The 12729-nt window shown below is 39.9% G+C and overlaps 2 protein-coding genes across 2 annotated transcripts; one reads left to right on the forward strand and one right to left on the reverse strand.

Moving 5' to 3' along the window:
* The first annotated feature begins 287 nt into the window (after positions 1 to 287).
* Positions 288 to 1213, forward strand: fabp10a (fatty acid binding protein 10a, liver basic). The gene is made up of 4 exons (XM_061050127.1): positions 288 to 426; positions 518 to 690; positions 885 to 974; positions 1101 to 1213. Exons 1-4 carry the CDS (start codon positions 360 to 362, stop codon positions 1149 to 1151), a joined length of 381 nt encoding a protein of 126 aa, XP_060906110.1. The 5' UTR covers positions 288 to 359; the 3' UTR covers positions 1152 to 1213.
* A 6504-nt stretch (positions 1214 to 7717) lies between these two features.
* Positions 7718 to 11717, reverse strand: pnrc2 (proline-rich nuclear receptor coactivator 2). Its single transcript, XM_061050128.1, has 3 exons — positions 11508 to 11717; positions 10799 to 11022; positions 7718 to 10556 (listed from the first exon to the last, which is right to left on the reverse strand). Exon 3 carries the CDS (start codon positions 10531 to 10533, stop codon positions 10063 to 10065), a length of 471 nt encoding a protein of 156 aa, XP_060906111.1. The 5' UTR covers positions 10534 to 10556; positions 10799 to 11022; positions 11508 to 11717; the 3' UTR covers positions 7718 to 10062.
* Positions 11718 to 12729: the final 1012 nt, after the last annotated feature.

A 12729-nucleotide genomic window follows, 5' to 3' on the forward strand; every position in this document is an offset into this window, starting at 1 on the left:
GCAGATTCACTCTGAACCCTGAAGTTAATGAAAGTGAATGTTGTACATGAAGAAATCTGTACATATCACTTATCAATTAAGCATTACAACAAACGTGACCAGAAACAGAAGGTCTCATTTAATTTGTGTTTGAAACTGAGATTTGGTCAAACAGGAGTAAGTGAACTCCAGGTTGTTCAAACAGCAGCGATTACTTCACAGAGCTTTGTTACTCATTAGACACGATGCTGAGACCCCCACCTGCCTTCTAGTATAAGAAGTGCAGTGCTACAGTCTCATCCCTCACATTGTGTTGAGCTTCACACAGCTGTCACAGCCTCCCCCCTCGGTGAAGGAGAATCCAGATCTTCAAGAAAAACATGGCCTTTAACGGAACATGGCAGGTGTACGCTCAGGAGAACTATGAGGAGTTCCTCAAGGCAATGGGTGGGTGAGAACCGAGACGTCTGTCAGTCTTTGCTTGTACGCTTTTATACTGTGACGGAATTAACAAAAAACATATGTGCCTTGCTTACAGAACTTCCTCCAGATGTCATCAAGATGGCCAAAGACATCAAGCCGATTACAGAGATCAAGCAGAGCGGCAATGACTTTACTGTCACCTCAAAGACCCCCGGAAAGACTGTGACCAACTCCTTTACCATCGGCAAGGAGGCTGACATCACCACCATGGACGGCAAGAAGATCAAGGTCTGAAATCCTAATCTACCTTTCTTTTGCAAATCACATAGACGCTATAAATGTTTAAATGAGTGTTAGTTTGATCAAGACATTTTGATTTTATGCTTTGTGATAGAACGAGCCTGCAAGTGCACACTGTCTAATATTTGTGTCTTATGGCTCCATGCCTGATGTTTTGGGTTGTCTCCTCCTCTGACCATCAGTGTGTTGTCAATATGGAGGGTGGCAAGCTGGTCTGCAACACCGGCAAGACGTCCCACATCCAGGAGATCAAGGGAGGAGAGATGATTGAGGTACAGCACAACTGACCTGCACGTCTAATCTCAAAAAATCTTGAATGTACTCACTCTGTTAAAATTGTATCAAAAGCTTGAAGTAATTGCAAAACATGTGTTTCCTTTTCTATTATTCCTCGACAGACTATGACAATGGGCTCAGCAACTCTGATCAGGAAGAGCAAGAAGATGTAACCTTGGCTGTGAAGAAACCAATGTCTATTTAAATAAAAGTGTTGCTTAATAAAAAAAATAAATAGTTTTCATCGTCATTTTGGGGGAAAAACCTGTGCATGGCTCTCTTTGCAGAAGCCTATACTCAAAATAATGACCCAAATACTGATGTTCTATCTTAAATTGTGACTTTTCCTATAAAAAATAGTGACTAAATATGTTGAAGGAATAACACAGAGTCACAACATTATGTGAAATGCATCCCAAATACTGACATAGTATCCTGTTATGTAGAGATCAAGTGGCAACCTGCAGTCCTGAAAAATGAAGTAAATGTGGAAGAGCAAAATCCTGCAGAGCGTCGAGTGACCGCTTGAGGGTGGCTAAGCCAAAATCACAGCATGAGAGCCAAAAAAGCCGAAAATAAACATGTTTGCAGCGTGGCACAAAAAGCCAAATAGGTGTGATTAGTAATTGTCCTCATGGGCACACACTGTACAGGGGCTGATTTATTTTTAAACGGCTCCGTTTTGATTTTATGAACGATGTAATCCATAGTTAGGCGTGTATCTGACTTGATTGACAGGTGGGTGCATTGTAACGGTTCGTCAAGAGGCTTAAAACCCGCCTCAGCTCCAGCTCTCAGCCTGTCGTTAGGTTCACTGAAAGTTAGGCTGAGACAGGATTTCCAACATGGCGGCTGCTGCCGATGAGCCGCCTGCCGCATCAGATGGGTGACGTCACACTCAGGCTTCGTCCATTAATATTTACAGTCTATGCTTGAGATAACAATAATTCATTTTGGAAAATATTTTCTTTATATTAGATAGAACACTATACAGCAACCATTTCATCATACTACATTTTTGTTTACATCCTTTTAGATTTAGTTTCTCTTATTTATCGGCTACTAAGTAAATATTTGGTTAAAAGCTTTTAATTTTTGAGGTATGAAGTTTCTAATTTGAAAAAGTTTACAATTATCAGTGAAATGATGTCCAATAGCTTTAAGCGTCTTGTTATTTTTTGCATTATTTAGTGTGAATCTGAGAAAGTAGCCCCAGAAAGAGTTTTTTTCATCATTTTTAAATACACCTGCAACATCTTTCTTTTGAGGTAGGCTACTAATGTATTAATCTGAGCTACTTAATCATTGTTTAGAGATAATTTAGTCATAGTGTGCAAATGTTTCTCATTGTTTTGAGAATTAGAGTCATGATAATGTCTTAGCAACTTGTTATTATTCATCCTTTGTCAGAAAACACAGCAGATACTTTGCAACATAATGTTAACTGATTGCAATACCAATACAACTTTCCAGTGTGCACCCTTGTGGCTCTACACGCGAGCATGCGCAGTGCGAAGAGAACGCGTATCACTTAGTATGTGTGTGTGTGTGTGTATAAAGAACCAGAACCAGTTTGTCTGTAAAACTGAGTTTCGTAAACATCACCCGCGACTCCGGTAGCCTAATTAGTTATGTCTATCCTGCAGGCATGAAGGCACAATCGAGCTAGCGCGATGCTAGTCATTTAGAAACCAGTGTGTCATCACACAAACATGCAGGTGACGTCAACGTTACCTACCCATAGGCGAGGGGGGTTGGTCATTTCTACCTGCCTATTCTTACAGAAAACCACTAATAGCCGTCATTAGACACATTCACCTGCGCAGGGATCTTGAATACAATGTGCTGACAGACTCTTCTTGCAGCTGTACTATCTTGGACGCAATAATAGACTCCTGTTTCTTTGTTTAAAGTTGTCATAGGTAACTCACGTGTTAATAAATTAGGCCTATTTCCTTAATCAAAATGTGATAATTAGGCCTACATAATGTGTTGCTAGACAAGCTGCACTCAGCTTTCTGAAGAGTTTTATCAGCAGACTGCCTATTTAGCCTGAGAGAAAGAACTAGAGCAGTTTATTGGCAGGCCTACTTTACCCAAATTCAGAACAGTTGTCCGTTTACAAAAAAATACATAAAAATACATAAAAATAATTATAGGCTATGTATCCTACCCAGGTCAAAACCTTTGCTACATTAACTATCTTAAATTCTTTCAAACCATATTTTGACACAGTGCCATATAGCCTCGATATTTAACCCCTCAACCTCAATTAAAAAGAATAAGGAAAAATAAATTGTGGTATCGGCTGGCATCAACCATAGCATTCAAATCTCAGGAGTCATGGGCTTCTTTTTCACTCACGTCAAGAAGTCAATCATTACTGTTAGCTATCAAAACGTACAGGTTGTAATTTTGTGTGTACAAGTTAAAGATACTAGTTTCTCACACTGAATACCACACCAATACCATAGATATGAATAGTATTTTGTGTTAAACACTTTAAAAATACTACAAATTACAAACTCGGAAGCCCATAAATTGCTGTTACCACGGTTACGCCATGATAATCTGTTTGAAATGTGAGTGTGAATAATTTATCCAAACAACAGTTTTCTTTTGAAGTTCTTGCTGACGATGTATCTCCCTTTCGACTAAGCGTCTGCCAAATGAAATAGTAACTTTGTAAGTAACAAACTTCTGTTACTTTGCCACCTCTGACTAAATTAGAGGCATGTTCTTTCAGTTTATTACGCGGGCTGTGGATGTGTGAAGTCGGCTGGTTTACTGGTATCGTCACACCTCTCGATGAGGAAACTTCCCTTTAAGAGGAGGAGGAACTGGATAAGTGGTGTAATGTACTGGCAACAGGTGATATTTTTACTGTGCACACTTTGCTCCTTCAGCTTTAATAATATGATAACCAACAAGTATATAAATCTAATGTATTATTATTATTATTATTATTATTTCCTGACCTTTTAAAATGTGACTTTAATCATTATTGGCTTATTGTAGAGTTCTAAATGACACTTGACTTTGATACACTGTGGACAAGAAAACACTGAATTTCCTTTCAGGGATTAATAAAGTATTTCTGTGGCTATGTGCTGTTTCCTCACAGCGAGAAGGTTCCTGGTTTCGACTCCCTGTCGGACAGGGCCTCTCTGTGTGGAGTTTACATGTTCTCACTGTTCATGTGTTGGTTCTCTTTGGGAACTCACTCAGGCTTTCCTCCTCACAGTCCAAAGACATGCTGGTTAGGTTAATTGGTGAATCTAAATTGTCTGTAGGTGTGAGTGTGAGTGTGACTGGTTGTCTGTCTCTATATGTCAGCCCTGTGATTGACTGGCGACCAGTCTAGGGCGTACCCCGCCTCTCGCCCAATGACAGCTGGGATTGGCTCCAGCCCCCCGCGACCCTGTATGGGAAAAGTGGATAATGGATGGATGGTATAAAGGAGGCCTTTTGTCTCAAGTTTTTATCCCATCGACAATCTTTCTGTGTTTGTTTACATTTCTAATTATTTGTGAGAATTATGTGTTTGCTTCAGAATGACAAAGAAACATTTTTGGAGAAACTGCACCACTGAAAGGAAGCCAAAAGGTAGATAACAAGAGTAGTGGAATTGGAGAAATAAACAAGGATGGTAAAGCATGAGGAGAGAAAGGATAGCTCAGCCAAAAGAGAGGAAGAGCAATAGTTCAGCATGTAAAAAGTGACACACCAGATTATTGTTGTAATCTACCAAAACTGACTGTTAGTAAACTGAAGACCTAACTTAACATTTGTTCTATCTCTGCTTTTTATTATTCTGTCTTATTATATGTGTGTATTTGTATGAAAGTGGCTTTATACTGTAAATAATACTGAGTTGAGTTGAATACACACCCAGAAAAACAGGTTTGGGTTTTTCTTTTGTGCAGCCTGCAGGGAGTGTTTGGATCAATAATTGACACAAAGGAGCTGAAGCAATGAAAATGACATATAGGCTAACACATCATGTTGTTTCTATACTGTACTTTCCTTTTGTTTAAACTCTTCAGTGCACATTTTTTACAAAGGGGAAGTATGAAATATCACACATAGTACTCTAACAAGAGCAGATTGAGGATATTTTTTAACGTCCTTTTATGGATAATGTCACATTTCTTTAATGTTTTTAATTTGTTGTTTCTGACTCTATAAAACACTTCAAGCTGCTTTAAATATAAATGGTGTGTTATAAATAAACATGCCTTGCCCTGCCAACAGGGGTCCTCCCTGTGTCCACCACCACTCACAGCGGCTCTGCATGACACTCCCCCTCTTGATCCAGACCCCGGGTTGAAAAGTCCGGAGGCCACCGACTCTCTGTCACCTCCCAGTTCTACTTAATCAGTCTCTGATGAAGATCTTGATTGAAATGGTGGATGTAGAGTTTCAGTCTCTGTGTGAATTTACTTTCATATAATTTTGGAGAAGTCTGATGCTAATGAGAGAGCAACAGAGGTGTACTTATTTATGACTCCTGCATTCTAAAAAAAACTAAATAATTTTGTCCTAAAGCGTTTTAGAAAAGCAGCACGGTCTGGCAGATTTGTATTTATATTGGAGTGTGTTATCACAGGTGGAAATTGTGAACACAACGCTTTGAAAGTGATATTTTGATGCTGTGAGTTTATACATTTGTGTGTACACCTCTCTCAGTTTGGTTGGGTTGATTAAGTGTTATGGAATCATTAAATAACATTTCAATAAACAAAGATGAAGCCGACCATCATCATATTTTCTGGAGCTGTGCTGTCAAAAAAAACTTATAGGCAGGAAATTCATAAACATGTTAAAACAATGTTCAAAGCCAAAATCCTTGTTAGATGTGATGTGATATATATGGGTGATATTTTATATGATAGTTGGAGTACAAATGATAATTGGCATAAATTATTTTGACAGCGAGCAAAAAAAACTGTCACAAGAAAAGGGCTCAAACCTAACCCATCAACTATTGATGAGTGGATAGACATAATGAAATATATGTTATGGAGATGGCTGTCATTTTCCCTCAAAGTCCAAAAGGAAAGACTGTACAGAATAATGACCAAATGGACTGAATATGTCAAACCTATAAGACCAGATTTGACATATTGGAGTAAATGGGTGATATTTCCATATATTTGTTCTTTTCTTTCATCCATTAACATACTCTGTATTTAATTTTCTTCTTTTCTTTTTCTACCCCTCCAAGGTGAAAGCCTCTTGTGTTCTTTTGTAAATAATTTCATGTCATGTTAATTGAAAAAGGAAAACTATCTTTGGAAGAGCTAAATTGTTAAATAAACAGCAAGCCTCAAATCCATCTTTCTGCTAAAATAAATGTTCTAATGTTTGCAAGTTAGAGAGAAGAGTCTCGCAATTATCCTGCTATTATGTGAAATTATGAAGGTGAAGAGCATGCTTTTCATAAAAAAATAAAAATAAAAGTAAAAAAATCAGTAAAATTCCATTAAACATTATTCCCTGACTTACCTGTGTTAAACATCCAGCTGTAAAGTGGTAGGTGTAGTTATGGTGGTAATTGCCATTCCAACTCGACCTTTGTTAGTCATGTGACATGTTCAAACTGGGCTGACTAAATGACTGTAGTTATATTGTTTTCATCTGGTCTGTCATGTTGTTAAAAGTCATAATGTGCGTCATGTTTTTGTGATCTTTGGACTCGTTCAGTTCATTTTATTAGATCTGAAACTGCAGTCAGTGTTGGGGGTATTCAGGTCTTAACTCAAAAACGTTGTCACACTTTTATTCATTCCGGGAATTTAGTTTCGACTGTTAGATGTTAAAATATCAATATGTATTCTGATGAACACATTTGGTTGATTAGTGGCATGGTCACCTAATGAAGTTAATGCTTAGAATTGACTGAATGTATGTATCATCAGATAACATGTGACAGTGGTATTCTAGCAGATGCCCCCTCTTTAATGTCTTATAATTTAAATTATATTACTGACACATGGATTGATGAAAGGGCAGGGTTTTACTGTCATGCTTTTTTGAGACGGCGCTTTAAGAAACTATTTTCTATGGGACCTAAATGAGGGGTTGTTCTTATTTTGCATTAATTAGTTGAATTTAAAAATGCTTTTGTCACCTAACACTCAAAGCATGATATCTATTAAAATAATTCAAAGGAAAAGTATTTATCACAATGAAGAAGCTAGGCCGTGGTTTTCTAAATGACTGTCAGGATCGATGCCCTTAAACATTTTCAGTAAGGACATTGTACATCTTATTTCTGCTGTAGTAATGATGGTCAGTAAATAAGAAATATATGGTCTGGGGGGGGGGGGGCACCGGTAGCCTAGAGGTTAGTGCATGTGCATGTGTCCCCCAGGCGGACAGTCCTAATTCGGATCCAACCTGTGGCTCCTTTTCTGCTTCCCCACTCTCTCTCTCTCGCTGGTTTCTGACTCTGTCCACTGTCCTGTCTCTAAACTAAAAGGCATACAAGCCCCAACATAAACTTGAAATTGAAATAAAATGTGTATATATATATATATATATGGTCTTAGTAAACTGTATTATTATTATTTTACTTATCGTTCAAAAATTAAGATAGTAGACTTAAGTAGAGTCGAAGTACATCTAGTCTTCACTTCAGTACAATGCTCAAGTAAGTGGACTCACTGTCCTTAACTTCTTACATGTACACTACACCAGCGAAGAGTTAGATAAGATACTCAGGCACAGACAGAAATAGGGGGGAGGGAAAGGGATTTATTTCTTTTCTTTTTTGTAAAATTTTCATCAATTCGTTTCACAGAGTGTGGTCTTACACATTTCCTTTTTTTTTTTCAAACACTAATTCATACCAAATTTTTAACAGGGCATTTTCATTTCATTTTCAGTGACATTTCTTGAGTGGGACAAAATTAACAGCCAATTGGTTTCAGAATTTAGAATAAAGGAGACTTTACCATGCATGACTCAAACCAGGGCAAGAAAGAAAAAAATGTTTACATGAACAACCGATAGAAGATAGTACTTAAACAACAGGAGGCCGGGTTCAGTTGTCAGCTGGCGGAAGAACAGCTGAGGGCTGAAGGCGGTTCTGATTAAAACATTTGGTCGATTCGTGGCGTGGCCGCCTTATTGAAACAATTCAGTTTTGGCATGGGTTTAAACTTAGGCACAAACAGGTCAACTCAAGATAATAAGCATCAAGCTCACGCATCGTAAGCAGGTTCGGAACGCAAATTCATACAATGGCAAGTCTCCTTTAGGATCGAATTGATACTTTGTAGTTTACTTAATTAGCTTTTAGCATCTTTCACCCTACACTGCATTATACAAAACAATAAAAAACATGTGCAAGATCTCTGGAAAGATAACAGTGCAGGGTACTGACAAAATGCTATAGGCATCATTACTTTTTTTAACAAAAATATTCTTCAGTATTGAAGTCAAGACATTGAAGTCAAGACATGTCCTTAGCATGTCTTATACATTCAGTGTTATTACTAAAAATACTTTTGTCAGACAGGCCTCAAAGTTGGCCTGCAAATGTACATATGCTACAAGTACTTTATACATTTCATTATTTACATGGCTCTTGAACACACTAACGAGCTTTCATACTTTGTTTCGTCGTCATTAGGCCAGCAATTAGCAGCTCCAATTCTGCACAGGGAAAGTTAAGAGCCTCAGTATAAGATTGAATCACAAAAATAGAGAATCCATAGTGAGATAGTCGATCACGCCTCCATCATTACAATAGCATCCTGGTCTGTAACGCATTTAAAAACTAGTCTGATTGCAGTGCAAGAGTGTTAACAGGGGCAGAGGCAAAGATGGCCTGTTGATAATCAGATGGTCACCCATCAAGTTCTATTTTGTAAACATAAATGCCTGACTTCTGCTTCACCTTGAGACCCCCGGGCCACTTTGATTCAAAGACGTTCCCCAGCTCTGCCTTAAGCTTGCTTACAGATGTTTGCAGTCAACAGGACCAAAACAAGGAAGTGAAACTCAACAGTCCCACGTATACGTCTGGTCCTCTTCCGCATGTTGAAGCTGCAACACTGTGACATAGGCTGAGTCTGAGGAGTAATAACAGTTCTGATGGAACAGATCAAAATGACCCAGGGAGCTCAATCCCAATCATCACTCGGCTGGCAAGGTTAAAGTGGCAATGGCAACAACGCCATTCACACAGAGGATGTCCAGGAAAAAATAAAAGAATACAGCAAAACTTTGCTTTGGTTACAAACAGCTCTTCATACATCTTTCAACAGCAACAAAAAGGATTTGTACAAAATAATGCTATGATAGAGTGTCTGGGCCCCAGACTTGTTCAACTCCCATAGTGCATGTGCGCACAGCGCAATAAAAAGGTACGAGAGTTGACAGTCCAGGGGCCTGTGTGCCATGGTCTCTTATTATGCTTCAGTTTGAGGTTATCATATTGACCTATACTCACTAACTACAGCTTATTATCTCTAGTAAGATAGCTTTTTTCCCTGCAGAATTGCAGTTGAGTGTCTTTTTCGTTCAAAACAAGGAATATAAAAAGAAAAAAAAGGTTGGGCCCTAGTCAAAAATGCTACAAATGTGATTTTGCTTTAGCACCCAGACTTTAGAGGTGACTCTAAAGGAGTATTGTTATAAACTGAAAAGGCATGACTGTCCAAAGAAATGGACTGTAAAAATGATGGGAATTAACCTGACCTATACTAATAACCCTTGCATGGGGAAAAAGATCACTCAATCTGCTTAAACAGCCAACATAAAAAGAACAAAACAAAACAGAAGTACAAAGGATATCCAGTTTTTCATTAGTCACAGGAAACAGACCCCAGTAAAAGCATCACCAACCAGCAAGGCTCAGCGGCTGTAATACGTCGCAATTTTTAAAAATGTGGGTGTTTAATCAACATTTCCAGCAAGTGTTGCTTGTTGGAAAATGTCACATAACACTTAAAGTGATTCGACTAAAAACGGGTAAAAGTATTACAGCGCTGAGGTGTTCCTGGTGGGTGTGTACCTTCAGTAGAGTCCCAGTTCATTGATTGGCTTTTAAACGATCAAAGAGTGGGCAACCTCTCAGGCCTGCACCTTGAGGAGACTTTTGAGCTGGAAAGTCATCATCTCCCTGTTATCACATGAGCCCATAGGGAAGGACACCCAGTGGCTGGGGGGTTTGGGCAACACGCTAGGCAAGGGTGGCTCGCTGAACTTAGGCCCCGCGTAGCTCGGACTCCCTTGAGTGGCCAGGAACGTGTTGAGGTGAGACACTGCACCTTCCCAGTTCTGATCATAATTGGTGGCAAAACGGACAGAAGCACTCTTCTCTGCAGACACGGCCTGCCGCGCCTCTGGAGACCTGTGGTAGGCTGCGCATTTGTCGCTCCTGCGGTGGCCATGGTGGTGAAGGCCCCCTACCCCTCCTGCAGATGCTGCTGCTCCGTTCTGATCACGGCTTCTCTGCTTTGCCCTGCTAAGCTGGTGGTTCTTCTTAGGCAGAGGACGCTCAGGGTGGGAAACTGGAATGTTGTATCTCTCTCCACCTCCCATATTGTATCTGCACTACGTGTCACCTAAAATGATGAAAACATTCACAAGTGTGAGTTAAGTGCATGATATCAAGGAAATGTGTGTTTTGCTGTTCTTCTAACAGGGGGTGAACTTGACAAAGCCTAATCTCTCCGCATAGCACGCACACTCTGACGTCATCCCTTGATATAAACAAGCACACGGCATTACGTGCAGAAACACCAGACACTCCGACCCGCCGCCCCTCCCCCCACCCACCCACTGCCGAGAGCCAGCTCCAGCTCACCTCTTTGTTGTGAGAAAGTTGACGACACGGATTTCTCTCTTCAATCTTTCACCTCCGATCGGGCCCCAGGTCCTCGAAGTAGTTATCAAGCTACTTCTCGCTGCACTTTGTTGTCCAGCAGGGTCTAAGGTTTTCATGTGCCAATGAGCGTTGTTTTCTCGTGGAGCCGAGCTGAACATCAACTCAACCTCGGCGGCACACGGTGCTCCAAGAAGCCGAAGGACCTTTAGTACAAAATAAAAGTCCATTAGTGTTTGTATATTGACGCTACTTCGCTTTGACTTGAAGCCCCGTCGTAGCTTTGTTGTTTTCTTCCTGGTGGGGGGATGTGCATTTCATAGTGCGTCACCACATCTTGCAGGTGAAAATCGATTGAACATCAAGCCCAGCGTAAATAAGCATCGTTAAATGAAAACGTATGGGTAAGCAAACATCATTGCCAAGACATTTAATGTAAAAATGAAACATACTCTACATGTTTGTTTGCCTCTAGCTGCACTTTCTTGCGCAAAAGTGGCATTTTTCGTCGTAAAAGTGCGGACAATATGAATAATTTCGACGTGTACGAGTTTGCAATGATAGCTGAAAATGTTTCTGATAAATAAAAAGACTCCGTTCACAATCTCGGTGCCAGTACTTTGGCACCAGACCAAAACAAAGAAACATTGAACTCAACATGGCGACGAGGAACAAAACTGTTTTCTCTTACCGACTTCTCCTGGCTCGGTCGATGAAATCCGTCTCCACAGTGAATACAAGATATGCCTTCGTAATATCCCTCGGCGGACTATGTAAGAAGAACAACAGAGCTGTAGTTCCTAAAAAAAATCCGTCACCTTCAAAGCTAATGTGGTGTAAAACAGGCCGTATAAGGGCCAAGTCTCCCTCTCTCGACTCCGTCTGAATTGCAACAAAATGGAATCTACAGCAGAGATATGTAGCTCAGTCTCACCGAGCTCTGACCAATCATGTACCGAGAACAAACCGTACTAGCCAATCAGCGAGCAGAAACCCAGACGCATCCACTGCTTGTTGCCAGACTGGTGACGTCAATCACCGACCGTCCTCTCCTTTTCCTTTGTTGGAGCTCGGGTATTTCCTGAGAAGGAAGTGAGAAAAATAACAGAAACAAACACTGGTTTTTACATTAAATCTGTCCAGCTTTCGAGCGAAATCATTTAGAAAATAAGTCCACAGTGTCGAGAAATACCGCGGGCTGGTTTGACGTTACAAAATATAAAGTTTAATGTTATGTAATGGTGTAGACTCCGCGTTAAAAAAAAAAAAAAAGGTAAACCTGTCAAGGGTTTAGGTTTATTGGCACAATTATTACTTTCCTGCTACAGGAAAACTATTAGTCGTGGGTTAAACCTGTTGTAGTGTGTTAAAACAGCTGCAACAGGCTTTGATGATAAACAACAGGCTGTTCTCTGCGCTGCCCATCCCCCATCTCCGTCTGTCCTTTTGCTATAACAAATAAAGCAGAAATCTTACTTAAACCGGTCAATTTGCCGTCTTATAGTGTTCCACCTGGTTGAACAGGTAAAGGGAAGTGAAAGTTATTATTCCCGTGTGTCTGTTTTAACACAACCAATGCCATGTTTAATGAATAGGCTTCACTTCTTACAGTGTATAGTGTCAGCCAGTTGGTTAGTCTTTGTGCCATAATACAGTAAGAGCGTTGATTTTGATGAGGCCCAAGTCAAAGTTAATACTACCAAGTGAGTAGCCTGACAATAAAAGTCACACAGCCATAAATCTCAAGCAACATTTGGGCAAGCCTTTGGGGGTCATTAGGTGGGAACTTTCCTACCCCCGATGTTTTCTTTTGAATTAACCAAGAGCCAAATGGTTTACAATGGGAACCAATGCCGTGGAGCAGATGTTTGTTTGGTTTCTAATTTAAGATTGTTAGGATGACTTGTTACGAT

The sequence above is a fragment of the Labrus mixtus genome, chromosome 11 (assembly GCF_963584025.1).
Source record: "Labrus mixtus chromosome 11, fLabMix1.1, whole genome shotgun sequence".
In the NCBI taxonomy this organism is placed as follows: domain Eukaryota; kingdom Metazoa; phylum Chordata; class Actinopteri; order Labriformes; family Labridae; genus Labrus; species Labrus mixtus.